This window comes from Festucalex cinctus, chromosome 1 (assembly GCF_051991245.1).
Source record: "Festucalex cinctus isolate MCC-2025b chromosome 1, RoL_Fcin_1.0, whole genome shotgun sequence".
Taxonomy (NCBI): Eukaryota; Metazoa; Chordata; class Actinopteri; order Syngnathiformes; family Syngnathidae; genus Festucalex; species Festucalex cinctus.
The window spans coordinates 15,252,277-15,277,211 of record NC_135411.1 but is presented as its reverse complement, the minus strand read 5'-3'; the positions used below and the strand labels follow the sequence as shown (position 1 = coordinate 15,277,211).

At 40.8% G+C, this 24,935-nt stretch overlaps 1 protein-coding gene across 9 annotated transcripts in view; it reads left to right on the top strand.

The window, feature by feature from the left end:
- The window catches only part of adgrl2b.1 (adhesion G protein-coupled receptor L2b, tandem duplicate 1), a 180,868-nt gene that overhangs the window by 135,974 nt on the left and 19,959 nt on the right, over positions 1-24,935 (top strand). For all 9 annotated transcript variants that reach the window (XM_077518953.1, XM_077518999.1, XM_077518962.1 and 6 more), the window contains 8 exons: positions 2,631-2,814; positions 6,921-7,043; positions 8,664-8,869; positions 9,313-9,486; positions 15,100-15,309; positions 15,391-15,611; positions 18,298-18,364; positions 23,375-23,466. In XM_077518953.1, coding sequence (XP_077375079.1) covers positions 2,631-2,814; positions 6,921-7,043; positions 8,664-8,869; positions 9,313-9,486; positions 15,100-15,309; positions 15,391-15,611; positions 18,298-18,364; positions 23,375-23,466 — 1,277 coding nt within the window. The remainder of the gene's footprint in view (positions 1-2,630; positions 2,815-6,920; positions 7,044-8,663; positions 8,870-9,312; positions 9,487-15,099; positions 15,310-15,390; positions 15,612-18,297; positions 18,365-23,374; positions 23,467-24,935) is intronic.

The window sequence follows — 24,935 nt, the reverse complement described above, 5'->3', positions numbered from 1 at the left end:
TGTAGTCTCCTAAAATGCTGTAAACTTGTGTATTAATCTGAAATTAACACACCAAGTTTTCGAGAAATCATGTTTGATTTATTTGTGGCATGTTCACTATGTTTAAAAAGAAAGCTTCAGTTTCTCTTGAGGGTGGCTCATTACTAGAAGGATGCACGTTGCAAATGCGCCTCGTCTCTAACCCTGTAATCAACCCTGACTCCCCTACACACGCACGCACGCACGCAACTGCACACGATGAGCTCAGACAAGGTCATTCCAATCCTGAATATTCCGATACAGTCCTAGTTAATCATTCATCATTAGCGGCGACTTTTGTTCGATGGGCCGCCTCATTATTCCGGGAAAACGGATGCGACTGTCTGTGGTCATTTAAGTGTTTTGCATAATCAGAGCAATGACTAATTGGCACTACGAGCAGGGGCTGGTTGCGGTTAATTACCATTATTGTGATGCGCACGCTGGGACTAATGACACCTAAGGTTAAATTGGCGCTCGCCTTCATCGCGCCTTCCATGTTGGATTTTTTTTTTAAGTGTCTTAATGCCAGTGAGGAGTATTAAATGCAACGTAGACGTGTCATAAAATCACTGTAATGTGAGCATACCTTGAAAGTAGGAATGTTTGATACCACTTTTTTTAGACCGAGTACTGGCCGATATGATACAAACTACTGATCCTACTAGTGCTTAAACAATAAAAATTCAATTAGCACAATGAAAGTTAATTGTGACCAAAGACCTTTCTTTCTTTCTGACGCACATTATGTTTCACCAATGTGTTAAACGGCCACAGTGTAGCAGTATCGATAGCTGGTATCGGCATCCTTCACGAGTCCTTTGAAATTGATACATGGTATTAACGCTCGCTCATCCCTGCTTGAAAGCTATTCATAACAACACAAAAAACACATAAATAAGAACATAACAGAAATAGATACGGCAATAAATAATCTGCACAGTAAAAAATAAAATAAAAATAAACTCACTACATGCTTAATTAATATGATGGCTCCTATCATGTAAACAATACGATCACTCATTTTGACATTTATTAAAGATTACTGACACCTTGCACAATAACATTAAACTGAATGGCTAGAAATAATCCACAGAATAAATAAAAAAGGCCTCAACATGCTCAGTGCATGCATCTCTTGACATTTAATCGTGATAATTGACACCTTGCAAAATAGAAATAGCTTTTAATAATAATCCACATAATTACAACAAAAGAGTCTACAGTTCGTTTACAATGTATGCAACATTTAAAAAAACCATATCATCTCATGTCTTGCAAGTTATTCATGGTAACCGCCACCTTGCACAATAGATATATATACATAACGAGAAATAATCCATAAAGTCCACGGCACGCTCGCTCACAATATCTCATAATCAATGTGATCTCTCATTTTGATATTTACTCATGATTACTGACACATTGCACAATAGAAATAAATTGACTAGTTAGAAGGAACAGCCTAGCCCCAGACTCAAGTAAAAAATAAAAAAAAAAAAAAAAAAAGTGGATCCGCAATGTGCATGCCATATTTGATTTCTTTTGACAGTTTTTCATGGTAATTGACACCTTGCACGATAGAAATAAACATCTTAAAAAAAATAAAATAAAATAAAAATACACAGAATTACGAGTAGTCCACAGTTGAAATATATGTGTTGCCAGTTACTCATGGCAATCGTCACCTTGCATAATAGAAATTACAAATAATCCAGAGTCAAACAAAAGTCTGCAGTACACTCGTCACACATAGGCTGCACAATAGAAATCAACAGAATGAGCAGCAATAATAGGTCCACAGTCATTACAAAAGTTTACTCAGTTTGTGTTTTATAAACATGATTGTGCTTATTCCTGATAACTGCCAATGTGCAATAGAAATGAACACAAATGTTAGAAATCCACAAAATAAAAATGAAAAAAAAAAACAGCAGTGTGCTCTATTACATCATATAAACTATGTTCTCGATCTTATCACCTGCTATCCATGATAAACACCGCCTTGCACAATAGAAATAGCCCTGAACCAGATCTGCCTGGGTCAACGTTGTTTTATCAACATATGATACTTGTGTGGAATGTTTAGCTTACTTGCAGCTTATCACAAAGCAGGAAATGAAAGGATTGACATTGAAAACAAGACGATATCTTTCCACCGTTTTTGCCTCTCAGACTGCCACTCCGGACACGGATTTGACGATAATGCCCGTCTTCCTTGCGGGAGAAATAGCTTTCAAGGTCATGACGGGCACGAGGATATTGTTCGCAGGGATTTTTGGGCTAGCGTGGAAAAACATTTGAGGGGGGGTTGGTGTTCTCCCTCCAGCATTTTGTCATGATTATTATTCAATAAAGTCAAAGAGAGAGGGAAAAAGACGCTTCATTTTTGTTTTCTTTCAGCGGAATGCTGAGCAGTTGAGTTCCCCTCCCCTGTGACCGCCATCACGACTCGGGTCATAATTTTGTCGATATATCAGCTGTTGTCACTGTCGGCCATGCATGCCCTTTTTATCGTCCCTCCCTCCCTCCCTCGTTTTGTTATTAAATCCCGACGCCTCCACGGCGGGAAATGCGCGTGGCTGACATTTGGCGCGTCTCCATGGTTACAGGCCATCGTGGACACGGTGAACAATCTCCTGAAGCCCGAGGCTCTCAAATCGTGGCGGGACATGAATTCCACGGAGCAGACGCACGTCGCCACCATGATGCTGGATACGCTGGAGGAAGGGGCCTTCGTCTTCGCCGAGAACCTCATCGAGCCGTCCATCGTCAAAGTGCCCGCCGAGAACATCGGTAAGTGGCTCGCCAATCGCTCGCAGCCTATTACGTCGCTTGCCGGCTGGCCGATCGCCACGTTTAAGTGAAAGGAAATGTCCCCGCCGCTCGAAGACGAGCGCGGTCCTCCCCGGGCGTTTTTCTTTCTTTTCAAGGTGGTATCAGTCAGGTAAGCCTTCTACCTCATTGATTTTCAATCAGGCAAAAGTCACCTCATTGAGCGCCGTGCAGCTGGATGAACTGCGAACAGACTTCCCGGACGTGGAAACAAAGACGCCATTTGAAGGCCGTTGTTCCACTCGTTTCCCTCGCCTGCTCCCATAACTGCCAGTCACCCGAGCTGATCGCCGGCTTTGTCCTCGCCCGAGCTCTGATTAATACTTTTTTTTAATGAGCTGTGGGAACTTCTTAGGTTTCTCTGAAGTAATGAGGAACCTCGGTAGACAAAAGTTGCATTGCAGAGTCAAAGGCCCATTTTTCTCAAGCATTAAAGGGGGCACATTCGACAAAATGTGCTTTTTAATTGCATGTATACAAATAGTTTGGGTCCCTGGAGGGCCTGCCCACTTATCAAGTGTGAAATTATGCAAACAAGTACGTTTGTTGTCGCAAATAGTATACCAATACTAACTTATGATAACACAATTGGAAAGTACAGTAAATATTAGCGGGCCAACGGATAAAAAAAACCTCACAGATGGATCAGATCACAGATTTGAAGCATGGATTGTTTTTTGGATCAGCAAGAAAAAAAAAAACAGTATAAAAAGAATGTCTTCATTTATTTACAAACTACATTCAATTAAAATAGATAAATAAATAAATAAAATCAACTCAAAATGTCAAATATGGCCGTTTACATTTCAAGCACAAATCTTCAAAGTGCAATATAAGAAAGCATACTTTCTTATTTTACACAGAGACCATTAAATGACGAAGACCCCAATGTGCAATTTAAGGCACATTCTCTTCCTTTAAACAGGAATGAGTGAATTCCAAACTCGACTGTCCACGTCATTGAAAAAGATGAAATGAAAGAAAACAAAAAGCAACAGCCGTCGGACTGCTGTGGTCAGCCCGCCACTCGTTGCTAGCGGCTAGCAAGCTAGCTGCTGGTCACAAATGTCAGAATTGTGCCGTATCATACAATGACAGTGTAATTGACTAGGGCTTCTTCTTATCCTAAATTAGCGATTGAATGTGATTTCGGGATGGCATTGTTGATGTTGTTAGCAACAAAATAATGGCAATAAAAATGGCATAAGGTGAAGATATGTCGAAAAGGCAAGTCAAGCTAGCCGTCATGCCAGCACATGAACCAACTTCAAAATAAAAGTCTACTAAGGCTATTGCATTGGCGTCAAAAGTATTATTTGGTAAGCCTTTATTTTGATGTTAGCCTGTGAGTCTTCGCTGTTTTACGTTATATGTTAGCTGTCTAAATGATGGTACCTGAATTAATCAAGGATTTGTTTGAGTTGCCAGAATGCACCCAAAAATGCGAGTAATATGATCCATGTGGTTTTCAAGGTCCTCTGCTGCTATTATAGTCAATTTTTTTTTTATCAGTTTCTATTTCCCAAACAGTGTGTATGAGCGAGACACTGTTCCATCACTATTTGGCTAATTTTCATATTAACTGCCCTTGACTTGAACCAGCTCCCGACGAAAGTCCTGACTCAACTGTGTCCATGCTCCATATTATGGAGTCCATATCCACTCAGTGTAGTGTATGAACTGCTGCCTCCAAGAGTAAAAATTTAGATTTTATCGTCTTTGCGGGTGCTTGATTTTTTTCCACACTCTCTCCTCTGTTTCCGCTAGTGCAAGCCACAGAATTGACAAAAATAAACACAGTTGTTTTGATGCCCTCGCTGTCCCCTCAGATGAAAATACAGGAGACCCTTGTTGTCCTCCACATTTGTTGTCTCGTTCCAACTGGCTTGTTTTTTTGACATTTTGAATTTTAAGAGGAAAGCCCAACACACATATTTCCACCTTTCTGTTTGGGCACCAACAGAAGATTTGCAGTGCCAAAAAGCATGGCGCTAGATATGAGTCGCGGTCACTACTTCCTATCACTATATCCTCCTGTTTGTTTATATCACTGGCAGACATCCATCCATTCCTATACCGCTTGTCCTCATTAAAATCGCAGGTCTGCTATGATGATTTTTGTTTTCCAAGACCCTTTTCTCTTTTTTTATTTTTTTGACAAACAGGGCTCCTCCATTATGGGAAAAATAATAATAATCACGATCATTTTGGCAATAACTAAAATCACAATTATTCAAACAATATTTTTTTTGTACACATTGTTTATTTATTTATTTATCTATTTAACAATATTTTTTTGGTACAAAACAAGAAAATGTTTGCACATTTAAAAATATTAAGACCAATTAAAAAAAAAAAAAAAAGTAGGAACACTATAATTATGAAAGTTCCTTTTGGACCAAACAGAATTTATAATATTTATTTATTTAATTATTTAGCTATTTATTTAACAATTATTTTTTGGTATAAAACAATAAAATGTTTGCGCATTTAAAAATATTAAGACCAATTAAAAAAAAAAAAAAAGTAGGAACACTATAATTATGAAAGTTCCTTTTGGACCAAACAGAATTTATAATATTTATTTATTTATTTATTTATTTATTTGTTTATTTATTTAACAATTATTTTTTGGTATAAAACAACAAAATGTTTGCGCATTTAAAAATATTAAGACCAATTTAAAAAAAATAAAATAAATAGAAACACCATAATTATGTAAGTACCTTTTGGACCAAACAGAATTTATAATATTTATTTATTTATTTATTTATTTATTTACTTACTTACTTACTTACTTACTTACTTACGTACTTATTTATTTATGTGTGGCAAAAACTTGAAGTTGGAGTTCAGCATGTGCACTGTGCAGTAGGACGATCTTTTTTTTTTGGTTCAAAACAATAAAATGCTTATACTTAAAAAAAAAAACGAATAAAATTATTACGACAAATAAAATTCTTTGAAACACTATAATTATGCAAGTTCCTTTTGGATGAAACAAATTTGTTTAAATCACTTATTTAAAAAAAAAAAAAAAAAAAAAGCAGCAACTGTGTAAATCTAAACTACTGAAAAATTAATACAAATCCTTTTTTTTTTTTTTTCAGCAAGTATGCTGATTTTGTAATTGTGGTGTAATAATTGAAATTGTAATTGAATTTGGATTAATTGCACAGCCCTAACAGGTGATAATCTGCATTACAATCAACAGTATCACCGACATAAACAACTTGACTGGTAACTTTCTACCAAGCAGGAGTGGCGTAAAGATATTTACTTAAGTGGATGACACAGCCATCGAGTCGGTTTCCTATTCCCAAGTGTCGCCCGGTGAGCACAAGTGAACATATCACATCCGACCTCCTTTCACAGGGTGAAAAGAAGCCAGTACGACCGCTCGTATCCAATTAGCAGGTGGCCCAAACAACACCTCCGGGCGAGCGTCAGTATCACTGGAGACCGGTCGGTAGCCCAGCGCTTGAAGTCCAAAAAATCAAGACAGACAGCGAAGGCCAGCGGAGGGCAATCCCTCATCTTTGTCTGTCAGGAGTCATCTATCGACGGAAAGCCAGGCCATTTTCTGGTGCGAGCGAGCGCCGGCGTCCTCCTGACCCCGTCGGTAATTTCGCACATCAAAGGCAGCGCCACCCGGCAGCTGGAGCGGCGGCGGCGGCGGAGAGGAGGGGCTGCGGGAATTTGGAGGATTTTCAGAGAGATTTGCTCATGGAGCCCAGAGTTATCCAAAGCCACGGGGGGGTAGAGGACGTCAAAGTAAAAGCTCAATGATATTTTTGATCCTATGAATATTTGACATTCATGCGGCAGGAAGGCTGCACGCTCATCCTTTCGCAAGCAACAACCCCTTGTTGTTATTTATTTATTTTCTATCCAGCAGCCTACAAACGCATTTGGCGTTAAATAAATGGCACCGCATGGGGTCTTGTTCTCTCGCTGGTACAATGAACTTCTACATTCACCTGACAGTTTTTTTTTTTCTCTATTAAACATTGTCTTGTTTTTTTTCTCCCATGACTAATGCATCTCTCTCCATTCACCATTCTCAGTGATGGATGTGTACGTGGTGAGCACAGACGGCCAGGTGCAGGACTTCAGGTTCCCACAGACCAGCAGGGGCGGATCCACACTTCAGCTCTCCTCCAACACGGTCAAAGTCAACAGTAAAAATGGTGAGAGCACGCAAAAGCCTTACAGCACGATATTCCGCATTACTTCAGATGTAAACAGTTTAAATGGATACTTTTGGGAGGGTCTTTGCTGTTTGCCCTGAAACACTGTACAGACATAATATCAAGCATGTGCTGCGTATGGCATGCATTGTCCATGCATGCCAGTTGTCTGGTTGAAATATGGGTTCTTAAGAAACCTATAATTTGCATTAGTCCGGTTTCCATTTGCATTAGGATAAAAAAATTTTTTAAAAAGTGCATCACCACAGAGGGAAATCACCCAATTGTCTTAAATGTACGACTAAAGCTACCACTCCCACTAATAATAATGCTGATGATGATTATAATAATAATAATAATAATAATAATAATAATAGGGCTGGGAATCTTTGTCTCACGATTCGATTCGATTTCGATTTTTGGGTCTACGATTCGATTCAGAATTGATTTTCGATTCCCGATTCAAACGATTTTCGATTCAAAATGATTTGATTGACAAATGATTTCTGCTTCAATTTACAGATATGCACAACATTGTCATGATCTACTCCAGTCTGCTTTGCAAGACAAAATGACAAATAGAGACATTAAAGTGTCTTTTTTTTTGTTTAAACATTTTTTTGAATCGTAGACCCAAAAAATCTTAATCGAATCGAATCGTGAGACAGTCAAAGATTCCCAGCCCTACTACTGAAGACTTGAGTACTCATATCGGTATTGGTCTGAAAAAAAAAGTGGCATCGAACATCCCTAAGTTTTGCAATAAAATGTATAAAATATGTAGAATAAGTTACAAAATAAAATAGAATGTATACATAAATAAATGTAATGCATGTATTGTGTATATATAGAATTATGAGCGTTATATATGTTAAAAATTGAGTAACAACAACAACAACAAACAGTAATCAGGATGCATTTTCCCAATTAAAAAAAAATAACTTGACATGGCTGAATGACATGAATAGAATTTAATAACACGTAAAATACATTCAACAAAATTTATTTTAAGTAATTTAGATATAGCATGTAAGTTTTTGTTTATAGATTTGGTTGGAATGGACAAATAAAACAATAAGCATAATATAAATAATAGTAATGGCAACCATTTATTTTACTGTTATGAAAACAAGGTGAAATAAGTGCAGCTAAATTAAATAAGAATTACATTTTAAAAAAATGCATAAATACTGTAAACAAGAGTTTTCAACAATAAATGATTATTTAAAAAAATACAATCAAATTAATAGAATGTAAACAGGAAGGTATATAAACATCCTGAATACAATATGAAAATTGTGAATATGAATATTATTGTAACTAAAAAAAATCTTACTTTAAAAAATATTATTAATAAACGTAAATTATAATAAAATAAAAAAAATCAAATAGAATAAATATATTGAACAGTGTGTTCACTAATAGAAGGACATGTCACACATTAAATAGTTAAAAAAAAAAAAAAAAAAAGCACAGGAACCCACGCAAACTATTAACTACCCCACGCACACAGAAAAGGCAAATCCCTGAAGCGTCATCTTTCTTTTGCTCGGAGGTTGATTTCATGCCTGCGTGTGTGTTCTCCTCCCCCGCCGCTTTCATGAGCGTGATGCCTTGCAGGTGTGGCCAAGCTGGTCTTCGTGCTGTACAAACACCTGGGTCAGTTCCTGAGCACGGAGAACGCCACGCTGCGGGGCTTCGGGGACGCCGGCAGACACAACCTCTCGCTCACGGTCAACTCCCACATCCTCTCCGCCTCCATCACCAAGGAGTCCAGCCGCGTGTTTGTGGCCGACCCCGTGATCTTCACGCTGGAGCACCTGGACGTAAGACCCCCACCCCCAACCACTCCACTTCGCCGCCCTCGCGAGACCGCAGCTGCGCACGCCCATTAGAATAAAGAAGGAAAACATCAATGTTGTGCTTGTGCGCCACACGTAGCAATTATCAGAGATCAGAGGAATCCGAGTCGACTTGCATCTGCGCATTACCATAGTAACCCTCGTCGCATCTCGTCTTGTCGACTTTTCTTTTATTCCCTAATTTGGATCTCTTTCATGCGCTTCCTTCCCACCATGGCACGCACTCAAAGAATATAAATTGACACTTATTTGTACAACACGCGCTCCCCTCGCCGCCGCACACCCTCCGGCGCAGTCAGAGGCTTGAAAATGTACAAGGTGCGCCCATGCATATTGCAGCGCGCCGCTCATGTATGATTAATTGCTTCTTCTTTTTTTTGTCTTCTTTTTTTTTTTCCCTCCCGCAGAAGGAGCACTACTACAATCCCAACTGTTCCTTCTGGAATTATTCGGAGCGGAGCATGATGGGATATTGGTCCACTCAGGGCTGCAAGCTGCTGGATACCAACAAGAGCCACACCACGTGCTCCTGCAATCATCTCACCAACTTCGCCATCCTCATGGCCCACCGGGGCAACGTGGTAAGCGTGCGCCTCTTGTACAACTAAGACCAGTGATTCTCAAAGGAAACATAAATATGAAATTTCAAAGTTAAAAAATAAAGGCTCCTCTCAAACATATTCAAGCACTTTCAGCACTTGAGAAAACAAATTTCTCCAAGGTACTGTTTGAGGAAATACAGTATTTAAATATTTTCCCATGCCCAACCCCCTTCACAAAGTGTAATCATTTGCAATGTCCACAGATGAATAAACATCTTTAGCCTATTAAGATTATATTAGTACATAGTAAAATTCCATCCGTCCATCCATCCATTTTCTGGACCACTGTTTCCTCACAAGGGTCGCGGGGGGGGTTGGAGCCTATCACAGCTGGCTTCTGGCAGTAGGCGGGGTACACCCTGGACTGGTTGCCGGCCAATCGTAGGGCACACAAGCATCCGCACTCACAAGCACACCTAGGGACAATTTGAAGCACCCAATTAACCTGCCATGCATGTCTTTCGAATGTGGGAGGAGAGCGGAGTACCCGGAGAAGACCCACGTAGGCACGGGGAGAACATGCAAACTACACCCAGGAAGGCTGGAGCCTGGACTCGAACCCGAGTCCTCAGAACTGGGAGGCGGACGTGCTAACCACTCAATCACCGTGCCGCCCACAGTAAAATTAATTGAGTAAATTTTACTCTAAAACGACTAGATTCGGTCCCAGTCTAAACTAGAGTAAACTTTACACTGGGAAGAGACTAAAATATATATATTTTAAAAATCACTCAAGGGTTGAGAAATGGTCACAGAACCTTCAGGTTGGGAGATGGCTGCACACACCAGCAATGTTATCCAACAGTGGACCTGGCATAGCTCAAGTGATAGAGTGGCCGTCGGCGTCTCCCATGCTGAAGGTTCTGGTATTGCTGCTGAAACCTTCAGTGATTTTTACACTATATAATATTTTACACTCCTCCGAGTGTAAAGTTTACTCTGTTAAGACTGGGACTGAATATAGACTTTTTCAGAGGAAAATTTACTCTACAAAGTTTACTGTTTATACTCATACCTGAGCTAAATAATTAATTCCCGGGTGATTTGCCCACAAATAAACACCTGCCCTCCAATAGACACCTCAAACAATTAACGGAATCTAGCATGTCATCTGAAAAATTATCCGTGTCGACCCGATACAGCCTTATTTTTACATATTGGGTTCTCATGGAGGCTGCCGATACCAGCCACCATCTTAAGACACCAACAACATCTAACATCAAGTAGCTAGCGCTATACTGTGGCAGTTTGACACATCCGCAAATCATCATCTGTGTCAGGAAGAAAGTTTATGTTCACAATGTTTTCCCAATGTTTTAAATGAAATTTTATAGATCAAAAGTACGGGAGATATTGGTGAGTACTCGGACAATATTCATACTGGTATGAGTCTAAAAAAAAACTGGTATTGAACATCCTTAGTAAAAAAGTAAAGGTCTTCTCTCAGAATAATACTTTCAGGAAATATGATATTTTAATCTATGTCCATGCCCCACCCCTTAATAAAGTAGGTTTTGATTGCTTGTGTTGTCTGCAAATAAACGCTGTCTTTTTTGTTAATTTCCCACAATAATCACGCCATTTTCAACTTATTTATATTTCCGTGTTTAAGTCACCATTAGCTCCGCTCCGCCGTCTGTCAGCAACCAATGTCACAAAAATACACAAGATTTTGGTACCGACGGCTCTTCCGGGTTGCGCAAATGTTTTTTTTTTTTAATTACTGTACAAAGTATTTTGATGTTAATATTGACTTTAACGGTGAAATCCGGCTTATGTCGAAATTTGCCAGCGTAGGAACGGAACTCAGCCGTAACTCGAGGACTCCCTGTAATCGTTCAATGCCCCACCCCTAACAAAAATGGGTTAAGTGGACTTGCTAAATAGTCAAGTGCTTTGTCCATCAATAAATGCTCTCCTTTCCAATAAACACCTCACTTAATTAATGAACACGAAGATATGTATAAATAAAACCCCCTCTTAAAAAGACAGCAAGTAATCTCTGCTCTAATATATACTGTTTTCTGGAAATCATAAATGCGCACCCTCAAATAGACGTCTTTTTTTCTACCAGGTCAAACTCCACCAATATTTGAGAAAAGGTGTTTTTTATACCAGTTATCAGACACTCGCATGTCTAGTCCACAAGCATATGCACAAATAATTTAGGCCTCCTCTGAATTAGATGCCAAGTAGTCTCTGCAGGGAGGTTGCGGTCCGACCTACATGACGACGCAGACGAGCACGAGGACGGCGCGTCAGCAGGAGATAATTCAATTATTTCCGGAGGAGTTGCGGAAATGAAGCAGGCCGTCACTTTAAAGGAGCGAAATGGCGACTCGCGCCAGGGCGGTATTGCGCCATTATCGGAGCTAATTATATTTCACTGTGGTCACTGTATAATATTTCACGCATACGTCGCGGAGGATTGCGCTGAAAACGGGACGACCGCAAGGCTTAAACTTCCCCCTCGTCCCTCTTGTGAAGTGGTCGGCGCAGCGTTTTGCTCACAAAATGCAATTACAATTTAATGACATAACGAATGGCAAATGTAGCAAGGACGACGGCCGTCATAAATGCGGGGGATCAGTTTGTGGCTGATTTAATAATACGTCGCCCGCTCGTGAACCCTGTCCCCCGTCATCTGTCTTAACCTCAACCTTAACCGCGGCTTGAAACCAGAGCCCCCCCGAGGCAGGGCTTAGCCTCTCGCCAATTGCCTTCGCAGCACCTCCGCCACGGCCCTCGCCCTCAATAAAAGTGCAAATATCACAGGAGGATTTGCCCGACTTGCGGGAGCGATATTTTGTGCGCGCCACTCTGCTATTTTCACATTTGTGTGGATACGGGCTTGCTTTTCAGATCTTTGACCTCAGAAAGATGAAACCACCACAAGTAGCTCTGTGTTACAGCTCACTCCAAATGGCACTCGGTGGGCCGCAAACCTCCGGCAAGGCCAAACACGCCTGACCAAATTGTGCAATTTTAGATAGAAACCTCCTGCATGTCGGCATTCAGTCGACAAGATTCGATAGACACCTTTGCAAATTAACAGACATAATTAGCTCCTCCAGTGAACGATTCATGACACATCCCGTACAAAAGTGGGCAAAACTGCTTCACCAGTGCACAAACATTCAACAAATGATAGATGCCATGCCTCAAATAATCACCAGGTGCAGTACCTCACACTCTAAATGAAAAATAAATGCCTCCCTTCAATTAGACTTCTTTTTTCCAAGTAGCAGCTGTGTTAAAGATTACCAAGTACATAAGCATTGAAAAAAATAAATGCCCCCTCTCAAATATACAGTGTCTAATAGGGATGTAACGATATCCAAACATGACGATACGATATTATCACGATATTGTGGGGGCGCTGGCGATATTTAAAAAAGATCACAATATTGGAAAAAAGAGCTCATGCTAAAAAAGAAGCACAATATTGTGCTTTTGTACATAACAGCAATTCATATAAACCACCTACAATCTCTACTAACAATATTGACTCACTTACTTCCTAATGCAAGCACACATTGATCGCTTCACAACCAAATTAGGTTCCCCGTCATCTGACAATTAGCATAGATTTTAAACATAGAAGGCTAAAACATCCCTAATGAAAATTAAATTGGCTAAATAAACTAGCCACTAGAGGGTGCTAGAACCGCACAAATGGAAATCAACCTGACTTTTTTTTTTAACAAATGTGTTCCTTTTAAATATTGTGAACATGACGACGACGATATTGTGGCAGTTTTAATATCACGATATCACGATATCGCCCTTGTGACATCCCTAGTGTCTACGCTGTTCCAAAAAATAATAAAAAATATTTGAGGAGTCATAAACATTGACAAATTATTACTGTAACTTCAGTAATGTATACAAGCAAGTCTAGCTCCACCCATACACTATAATTTTTATCCAAATAAATGCCTCCTCTCAAATGGATGCCTAGCACCCTCTACAATTGAGGAAATAAATAAATGCCTCCCCTGCCACTATTAAAGGAACTGTACGTGTTGACAAATGAAGGCCCATTCACCAATTATCGGACACGGACTTGTCTAGCTCCACCCACACACAAGCATTTGTAAAAAATAAAATAAAATAAAGGCCTCCTCTCAAATGGATGCCTAATAATCTCTGCAGTTGAGTATAGCAATGTCACCCGTGCCCCAGCCACTATTTAAGGAATTGCGCACTTTGACAAATTAAGGTGCATTCACCAGCATTAACAATAGATAATTAATTAACAAACTTGTCTAGCGCCGCGCATACGCAAGTAAAAATAAAAGCCTCTGAGATAGATGTCTGTTGACTAAATATATCAATAAATGAATGCCCCGCAGTAACTAAGAAAAATCTTACTGACAATGCCTTATGTCTTTCAGGCTGGAGAAATGGCTTTCTGCTCAAATAGACGCCATTTCGCAATCTCCAAACAAAAAATAAATAAACTAACACCTAACCTCAAGTAAACATTTTCCATTCCTCGGTCCATTAAATCACACGGTATGTCTTGCTTGGCTGTTACACAAACATTTGTATTAATGAAAACAGAATTGCTGCAAATAAATTAAAACAGCATTTATTTGAAGAAATGTACCTGCCTGCCCATCCCACCCCTAAACAGAGTTGAGTCTAAATAGGGTTTGTAGTCCTTGTGTAATCCTGCATACAAAGACACAAATGTCCTTGGCAGAGGCTATAATAGCCGCTAATCCTGCACATTTGAATAAGCATGGCAAGGCATCTTTATTTATATGGCGCATTTCATATGCAATGTGCTTTACATAATTAAAAGTGCAATTGTTTAAAATCGAAATAGCTAAAGACATTTAAAGCAAAGTCTAAGCTTACTAAAGGGATGTACAGTGGTAGAAAACTATTTTAAAATATATTCCATTTGTGTGCGGCACAACAGTTAAATGCTGCTTCACCATGTTTGCTTTGAACGCCAGTCATTGCCCGTACTGGATTTATATTCGTTTCACATTTCTTTGAAGTAGGGGTGTGAATTGCCTAGTAACTGACGATTGGATTCATATCACGATTCACAGGTATTCGATTCGATACCGATTAATCCTGATACTAATTTATAAGTCGATTGTTGCAATTTTTTTTTTTTTTTTTTTTTACTTAAAATTTAGAAAATGCTAATCGGTAAACTTGTCCAGTGTAAGATTTGTATAAAATGTATTCTTTATTTGTCTGAAACTTAAGTCTTATACAGGTTGTAATCTGTTTCATGTTTGAACAGCATTGAAATAAAATATTATGGTTTAATGTTCCATAAATATAACATTCTTCCATGCTTAAGGTGTGAACCCTAACCCGAAGTAAGACGAATATTTTTACATAAAAAATTGAAGTTTAAAAATCGATTCAGCCGCCTATTGAATCGATTCGAGAATTGCGTGATTTAATATTGCGATATATTGCCGAATCGATTTTTTTTTAATACCCCTACTTTAAAGTATTCACATTCACAAACACTTGGAAATGTAACAGTTCATCCCAGTACAATGAAGTAGGCTGAAAACGTTTAGTTGATTATTGTCATGACCTTTTCGTCTCTCTCCACAGGGCAAGGGGAGCGTCCACGAGCTCCTCCTCACCGTCATCACCCGGATGGGCATCGCCGTGTCGCTGGTGTGCCTGGCCATCAGCCTGTACACCTTCTGCTTCTTCAAGGGCCTGCAGAGCGACCGCAACACCATCCACAAGAACCTCTGCCTCAACCTCTTCGTCGGCGAGCTGGTCTTCCTCGTGGGCATCAACATGACCGAACCCAAAGTAAATGAGGGGGAGGGATTCATGAATTTTCCGTAGCTGCGAATGTTTGCGATTCCACCGTAATTCTTCTCCTTACATCAGCTGCTGTGCTCCATCATCGCCGGCGTCCTCCACTTCTGCTTCCTGGCGGCCTTCGCCTGGATGTGTCTGGAGGGCGTGCAGCTGTACCTCATGCTGGTGGAGGTGTTCGAGAGCGAGTTCTCCCGCCGCAAATACTACTACCTGGCCGGCTACCTCTTCCCAGCGGCGGTGGTGGGAATCTCGGCGGCCGTCGACTACCGCAGCTACGGCACGCCGCGAGCGTAAGTGCGCCGCCGCCTGTGGCTGTGATTCCCATCTCAACCCCTTCGGTAATGATAGTGATACCATAAAGAGCAGTGTACCTCTCTTTGGCCCGGCAGCAAATTTACACCCTGTCACTGGCTAGGAGGAAAGCCGCAACACTAATGAATGCGCCGGCTTGCTACTCTGACCTATGGGGCTTTTTATTCTTTGCACACGGGTAATTGCCGACCTTGTCAGTTAAAAGTTTATGTGCTTCTTCTGTTGGCCAGTTAAAAGAAGGAAAAAAAACGTGATTTGTAGCACTGCTGTGCTCTAATTTAGGGATTTTTTATTTTTTTTTGCGTCTTCCTTCCTACAACTTTAGCACACATTTGTAGCGCTGAGCACTTCCTTTCTGACAGTTGCACCAAGGTCAACTTTATACTGTTCTCCGAACATATTGGAATGCTGAGGCCACTTCCATTTGGGTTTGACAACATTAGATTAATATGACACATTTCATCTTTTATTACAACTGGATCCTATACCCAACTTAGAAGACCTTTTGTTCAAGCACACCTATTTTTCATGTGAGGAATGAAATATACGACTGCCCAGGTGTGTCCATCCATTTTTTTTTCCATTTCCATTTCTTTCATCCGGGGTCAGGTTGCAGGGGCAGCTGCCTAAAGCAGAGAAGCCCAGACTTTCCTCTCCCCAGCCACTTCGGCCAGTTCTTTCGGTGAGATCTCAAAGCATTCCCAGGCCAGCTGGCAGGCAGTCTCCCAAGTATGATTGGAGTCATCCCAGGGTCTCCTCTTGACCCATGCCCATAACAATTCATCATCCTAAATATATGCCCAAGCACATCTGGTTCCTCACTTCGACAAGCTCTTCCGAGGTGGATCCCAAGGCCTTCCCAGGCCAGCTGGGAGACAGTCTCGCCATGATGTCCTGGGTCATCCCAGGGGTCACCATCCTAAACAGATGCCCAAGCCACCTCATCTACTTCATCACATTGGCAATCTCTTGGTGGGGGTGATTCCAAGGCCTCCCTAGGGCAGCTGGGAGACACAGTCTCCCAAGTATGACCTGTGTCATCCCTGGGTCTCCTCCTGGCCCATGCCCAGAACACATCAACATTTTAAATAGATGGCCAAGCGCATCTGGTTCTTCACTTTGGCAAACTCTAGGTGGATCCCAAGGCCTTCCCAGACCAGCTGGGAGGCAGTCTCTCCATTATACCATGGGTCATCCCAGGCGTCACCATCCTAAACAGATGCCCAAGCCACCTCATCTAGTTCATCACATTGGCCAGCTCTTGCTGGGGGTGATTCCAAGGCCAAGGACAGCTGGGAGACTCAATCGCGCTAGTATTTCCTAGGTTGTCTCAGGGGTGTCTTCATGGCCCCTGCCCGTAACAATTCACCGTCCTAAACAGATGCCCAACCCACCTCATCTGGCTCCTCACTTCGGCCAGCTCTTCCTTCCAGGAGGGATCCCAAGGACTTACCAGGCCATCCTGGGGGTCTCCTCCTGGCTCTTGCCCGGAACACTTCACCATCCTAAGCAGATGGCCAGGCCACTTCATCTGGTTCCTCTCAATGCAGAGGAGCAGCACATCTACTCTGTGCCCTTCCTGGATGACTGAGTTTCTCAACCGCAGATGCATCTTGTTGCATTAAATATTTAAACAAAAAATCTGCCCCACTTTTTTTTCTTTCTTTTTTTTTACCTGTGGAGACTAATTTGAGAGGTGTCTGTGTGTGAAAAACTAAATCTAAATACAAATGAAATTGAAAACTGAGTATTCCGTTCCAAAAGAGCTGATCTCAATTAGTTCAGTCAACTCGTGGATTGTTCATCGTGAGCTGAGTGTAGGCACAACCACAACAAAATGTAGTCCCGATATCTCGATTCACCATGGCAACCGAGAAAAAGAAAATAAAGTTACTTCCGCCCCCCCCCCCCCTTAGAACTGGATGTGCTAATGCGGCTGTTTAGTGACTTTGAAAATATATTCCAAAAAAAAAAAAAAAAAACTGCTGCAGCATCGAAGGACAGAGAAGCAGCGTGGGAGCAAAGAGATACACAAGTTTGAAAGCACTCCACTTTGATACACTGACTTAACATGAGTCAGTTTACATCAACGCATATAAGCGAAAAGCCATTTTAGTGAATAACATCTGATTTTCATTGAGGAGCAATCCGGCGTCTGAGATACATACTTAGCAGTATAAAATGGAATATAAAAAAAAAACATCCTTCAGACAGTCATGATTGGACCTCACTTAGATTTTACTATATAGTATCATACTAATTGACATTTGACAGCCTCTTAAGTAAATATTTAGTATTTAACATCTTCATTTACCACATTTTTATTCACGTGTCATTGATTTGTATTCCAAAATGTGAACGTCTATTTGAATTAATTACAAAAATAAGATGCCCATTTCAGTTCCACTCACTTTAATAGGATTTGTGTCCCATTCACTCTACGTTTGGAAGATAAAAATGACATCCGCTGTAATTAGACAGGGTGGGCAAACCTTTTGGGCTCAGGTGTTACATTAGATTTTTAAATGGACAGATGGGCCCATTCATATTGCATGAATGCAGCTCCGTGTGGTCACTTGTGCCACTGCGGCCTCTTACGCTGAGACGTAACCTTGCTTTGATATTGAGGTGATTTAATGAGCACCCCCTTTTTGTCATCGCCAGGTGCTGGCTGCGGGTGGATAACCATTTCATCTGGAGCTTCATCGGGCCGGTCACTTTTATAATCGTGGTAAGTTGAGTTGGTATGGATTATTTTTTTTCCTTTTTTTTGTAATGCAAGCCGTCTGCGGATCAATTTGCATGAAAGCCAAGCGGCGCCATTAGCGCTGCTGACACGAGGACATCAGCGGCGTCCGCTCGGCCATGAAAAATCCTCCGGAATCAGAAACAACTTAAAGGGTTGCGCTGAGGATGATGATGAGGAGGAGGAGGATGGTCTCATCAGGAGTCGTCTCGGGCGTGAAGGTCATTTGCTCGGCGGGAAAACAAGATGGAAGCGGCGAGTGGGCGGGCCGTACGACCTTTAGCGGAGGATCATGTCTCGTCCCCCTGCCGGATACACAATTTAGAAAACCTTTTGTTTGAACCCAGTTTTCAGTTGAGCAAAAGTATCGGAACAGGATACTGGGGTTTTATTGTCTTGGTGTGCCCATTGATCATTCAAACAATACATAACACGAAGAATGCGCTGCATCCGGTAATAGTGCGAAATATTGCACCACAACTGCACCCGCAGTCTGCGCCCAGTTACTATTCAAGAAGGATATTGCTCTAATCATATACAGGCGCAAACACACCCACAAAACTGACAACTTGGAGCAAATTTGCACCTGATTTACCACACATGGCAATGGATTTGCGCCAAGAACATGGTTGCTATAGTAACAGTTGCGAGAAAGATGACATTATCAGAAAGCGAGGTTGGACCGAGAGTAAGCATTTATAGCGCCATTAAGCTGTACAGAGCAGAGAGGACGACTACGACGTCATTCATTCATAAAGTACAAATTATTGGTGCGATCGTTTTAAAAAAATATATTTTCAGAGGTTGCCGTGGGCGTACAGTATGCATCTGGCACGTAAAAATGATCGTAAAATGCCTCCCCGCCATTGCCGATCAGCCCGGGTTACGTTGTGTGTCCTAAATCAACATAGAAAAGTCCCACTCTCTCTCTCTTCCTCTCTTTCTCCCGCTCTCTCTGTGTGATCAGCTGCTGTCATAATCCCGTGATCGAGGTTGCGGCAGGTTTATACAGCAAAGTCCGTGTAGCTATTCGCGCTGGCGTTAGTGAATTAGACGCTGCATATCACTCAGTCTCATTTACATTGGGGTGGGCATATTTTGCGTCAAATGTATGCAAATTACCTAATTTACATACGCGCAAATAACACCGGCGCGCTCTGTTCGGCAGAGCACTGAGTGACGGATTTCCCCATCTGCACGTGTTTAGTGAATTAGGTGCTCCCTAAATGTTCCATTTTTGCCGGTTAGCGCGGTGCAAAGGCGACGCAAACCTTTAGTGAATATGCCCCTGAATGTTTAAACTACATTTATACTACTTAAAGGTAGGGATGCACCAATACTCTGATACAAATATCACCTCACCAGCCTGACAACCATGTCAGTGATGGTTGTGACTGTCCCACAAGGTGTAAATAGTGTTTTGAGTGAAACATATGCTATGTTCAACAAACGTTTGTGTTTTGTCCTTGAACAAAATTTTGTTAAAGTAAAATACATTTTACACACATTTGCAAAACATTAGGACATTATCTTTTATCGGCACTTGGTATCATCGATGACTCAATTGAAAGTAGTTGTATTTGAGATTGGTCTAAAAAAAGTGATATCACCTATGTTGATGCGTAACAAACAATAAATAGCAATGTAAGTTAAACTTTAACTCGTTTTTTAGGAAAACAGTAATTGGATTTCACTTTGCTTCATCTTTCTTTCCTTTGATCTTTCCTCTGGTCTCCTGACCTTCTGAACTTTACAACACTGATGAGACTGAAGTATCCGGTTAAGGTGAAGGGTATGGGATTTTTATTAGGTTTCAGGTGAATTAATGAGCACTAACTGAGACGCACGCACACACAAAAAAATCGCGAAGACTGTCGAATGTACACTACGCAGTTCTCAAAAATAAACATTTAAAAAAAAGAAGAAAGAAAACAGTAATTGCATTATTTGTAGCGAAATATTTATTTTTACCCCTTCGCACCCATAGATGATTGCAGTGGACATGACCTATTTGCATGTCTAAACCAATAAAAAAAAAAAGCACAATTTGGATGATGTCAACACTTTTGGCTCATGATTGAATCCTAGTTAACCAATCACAATCGCAAGTTGATTTACATGATGTGCATATTAAAAATGTTAAGCTTGGTAAGTTTATAACACATTACAGCTGTGCTATCCAGGCGTCCACTATAACAAATGAAAACATGAGATAACCCCCCCCCAAAAAAAAAAAAAATCCATGTTGTTCTTATGTGGGTAAAGAGTCAAAACCAGTTTTAGAAAAAAATGCAGGTCTGAAGGGGTTAATGGGACATTGTGATAGCTTCATTCCTATCTGCTGAGCTTGTTGCTGATGTCACTAACAGTTTCTATATTGCGATATTGCAAGTGGGCGATGACACGGAGGAAACACGGACACGCATCCTTACACAAAACTGCCATGTCCGTCTGTCCATAGCTTGTAAATTCATGCGTAGCCTCCAAGCTCCATTTTGGCAGCGATGCTTATTTTCACTTGAATTTGGCAGGTGAGTAAGAAAGACCCTCAGAGCTTAAACGCCCCCTCCTGTCCATTTTACCGGATGTTGTAGTCACCGCCTTAAATGCATCATGCAGACAAAAGTCAACCGCAGCGGAACCCCGAGAGCAAACTATCCGGAATACGATGTCCTCGCCTTCCGGTCGTTGGCTTTCCCCGCACGCTTCCCTTTTGTTTCGGCTGCAAACAACCTTTTCCGCTTCGCAATGCGCTCCTACGGGAATATAGTGGAGGAGATTTCAGGGTGCTCGAGAGTTCACTTTGAATGAGAAATCCGGCAAAGATGAAAAGACTTTATTCTACTTCCAAAGGTAGATTTTCTTTTCTCAATGTACAATTTATGGATGCTAGTATTTGCTCAATATCGAGAGCTTATCAATCTTAGTGGACAGTTCGGATTATTATGATTGATTATGATTCCAACTTTTTTTTTTTTTTTTTGGAGTGATTTTGGTTTTGAAGAACCCCCCATCAACTACCATTGCGATAAACGGCATTTTCTATTTTCTCCTAATTCCATCCATCCATTTTCTTAACTGCTTACTCCTCACAAGGGTTGCGGGGGTGCTGGAGCCTATCCCAGTTGACTTCAGACAGTAGGCAGGCCTACCCTAAACTGGTTTCCAGCCAATTGCAGCCTTTTAATTTCCTGCATGCTTATTCTATACTACAAAATAGTACAACAAATTTCTTGAAATAATGGTTCCAACACTAATGGATGCCATATCTCAGTTGGTTTCCTGTGTGTATCATTGTCCTTCTTTTAAATACAAAAACACGTATTAACTTTAATAGCCTCCATTCAGAATAATATTATGAACTAAATAAACACCTTCAAACTAGACTAAGTGCAAATTCTGGAGAAATTACGCGGGAATGCTGAAAGCTGAATGCCAATAGCTGAATGCTTATGAAGTAAATTGAAAGATAAATTATGTGAACATTACAAATTTTAATTGAATTTGAAAGATAAATGAATATAAAGAACTGATCAGTATCACAGAGCTGGTAATGATGATCAGTTGTTTGTATGGAAGTGGACATGGAAAGTGGAACTTAGAAAACGTTCAATGTCAGTCCCATTGAAAATGAATGGGGGGAAAGTTCATATTTAGCGTCAAATTGTGCTAGTACCCTAAGTAACGTGGAATCAGACGATATATACCCCGGAAGGCGTGAATTTTTGAAGCAAGTTGAAATTTGAACGGTGTAAATAGGAAATATTATGTGGGAGTTGTTTTACGGCAAAAAAGTGAGGAGAATACAAATCCGAATATGCTTTCAGCATTCCCACAATAAAGTGCTTTTTTATTATTATTTACTTATTTATTTTGCTTACCTTAGTGTAAAGAAAAAAATTACAGGTAGTATCTATAATGACCTTGGTATAAAAAAAAAAAGAATGCATTTGTTCAAATAATGATCCGTACTGCAATAAATGTCTCAATGACTTGGCGTCATCTATGAAATGGATGCCCTCCTCAAATAGGTGCTTCCTCTTCTCACTCGATATCAATTATCTCACTTCAACAATATTTTTGTAACCGCTCAGCCCACTTGAACTCCTTTGCGAACCAAAACAGCAGCACATGAAGAGTCCCTCAGTCGAATTAAAGTGCGGGGGTCTCACCACGTTATAAACGGGATTCCTGGGGAGTCATAAATCAACCAAGCATAGTTTTTTTTGTTTTTTGTTTTGTTTTTAAGAATTGCAAAAAAATCTTCAAAAAGAAGACTAAAGACCTCTACCTGAATAACTCTCTCCCAATTTAGACGACTCCCCCATTTGCAGTTGCAAAAATAAGCACCTCCTGCCACAGTAAGATGGAATACAATCAGTCTCGTATATTCCTATCACGCCAGGCAGTTCATCAGTTTTCAATAGGCAGGCATAATTTCTTTTCTCTCCTATCCAGTGGAATTCATTTCAAAGGTGTTATGCGAAATTGAAACTGTCTGTTTCCCTTTCCCCACGCTGGCTGCGAGCCCTCCGGTGCTTCCCGAGACACGCGTCCAGGAATGTTGGAAAACATTACGGGATGAACGGCTGGAAAAAAAATATGGCACCTCGCCTTCATTCTTTTCCCCTCAAGTGCTTGTCTGGAGCCTTTTGTCTGTGCCTTTCCTGATCACTTTTACCGCCGCACGTGCGCGCGCGCTCCAGATGAAGCGCATCGTCGTCTATGTTGAAGATCAGCGCCGCGGGAGGTCGAGCGCTCGCATTAACCTCTTGTTAACCCCCCGCCGCTGTTGCTTTTCCACCTCCCCCGGAAATCTTAATGATCTGCTGAAGTATTTAATTTTCCGCTAGGTAAAGGTCCGCCGGCGTATAACGGTCGTCGTTCTTAGCGATTGAGACGAAACGAATCTGGACGCGAGCCAGTCGATGACGGAATCCGACGCCGCTCTAAGTGCATTGCGTTCGGGAGCCTGACACGTGTTTGTTTTGACAGGTCAACGTCATCTTCCTGGTGGTGACCATGTACAAGATGGTGAAGCATTCCACCTCCATGAAACCCGACTCCTCCAGGCTGGGGGGTATCAGGTGAGGAGAGTCCCTCGGGGAGGATCAGATGTTCAGCCTAAAAACAGACAATAATACTTTCCTGCTACTGAAAATCTCAAGATATATTGCCATTTAATAGATGTATCAGTTTGGCGTTACGGCCATTTTATGTCGAAGTTGTACAGAGTTGACATACGGAATGCAGCCTGGCAGGTTTTCTGACTAACATGGCAGCTCCTGTCAGGCTGTCAGATATGCTGTGACCACTAATATACAATGGTTTACAGTTACTTGGAAGACGCAGCACAAAAAGTCATGTGGGCAATGAGCCACATGCTGCTTCACCAAAGACCTTATTATCCGATCACACGTAGCAGCCTGCTCTGGTTAATTTCCATCACAAACCAGTGAAGACTTGGCAGGGCTGAAGGATTTCATACGCCAATAGATTTGAAATTCTGGAACGGCTCACGGTCCAAAGCATACCACATCGCGTGCTGGGGTCAGTGAGGTGTGCGTGATCAAATCCAAACTAATGTTACAAAAGGATGGATGGTTAGTGATAGAGTTTAATCGATTAATTGATAACTAATCAATTATCAAATGAATCAACAATTTTAATAATGGAGTAATCGTTTTTGTCCAAATTCTCTTATTTCAGGATATCAACAGTAATTGTTCACTGATTTCTGCAGTCCTTCTTCTGTGTTTAATCAAAATAAGATATTTGCAAACATCTGTTTTTACTTTATAAAACAATGACCCAACCGTTAACATAGTACATCAATACTCCCCTTTTTTAAATCAGTATACGCCCCAAACATAATATTCAATAGTTACATCACTATTTAGTGATGGAAATTTAGGAAGTCAAGACATTTTCAAAACATGAAAAGCTGCCTGACTCGAAACCAATAGAGCATGCTTTTAATTTAGTGAAGAAGAAAAAAATACTCAAGGAAGCAAATTATTTTAATCCAATAATTAAAAATGAGTAATTGAAGATGGACGTACAGAGAAGGAATCCAATGCATACCACATGGAAAATGGTGGAGGCAGTTTTTTTTTTGCTAACTATGACGCCATTGTTATGATTTTTACCTTTCGCATACCACTGCACTGGATTTGAAATCATGCAGAAGGAAAAGAAACTCGCGGTCCAAAGCATACCACATCACGTGGTAGATTATAGTTTACCAAATGAATGCCGAGGTGTGTAATGTAGATGTCGAGATTCAACCAAATATGACATAGCTGATAGGTGAGATGTATAATTTAGTAAGTGCAGACATTTCCAAGTCAAATAAATGGAATATTCTTCAATGGGAAAGCCATTTGCGTGACTTGAACCCAATAGAGCATCCAAACAGCAAGTGAAGGATTTTCTGTGCGCAGGTTGTAGTTTATAGTCTCAGTCGTCTTCACTATACTGGGTCATATATTGCGAGTTATTTTTGTTTCTTCATGACAGCATCGCGAGACACCTTTTAATGGAGTCCTCAGCAAAC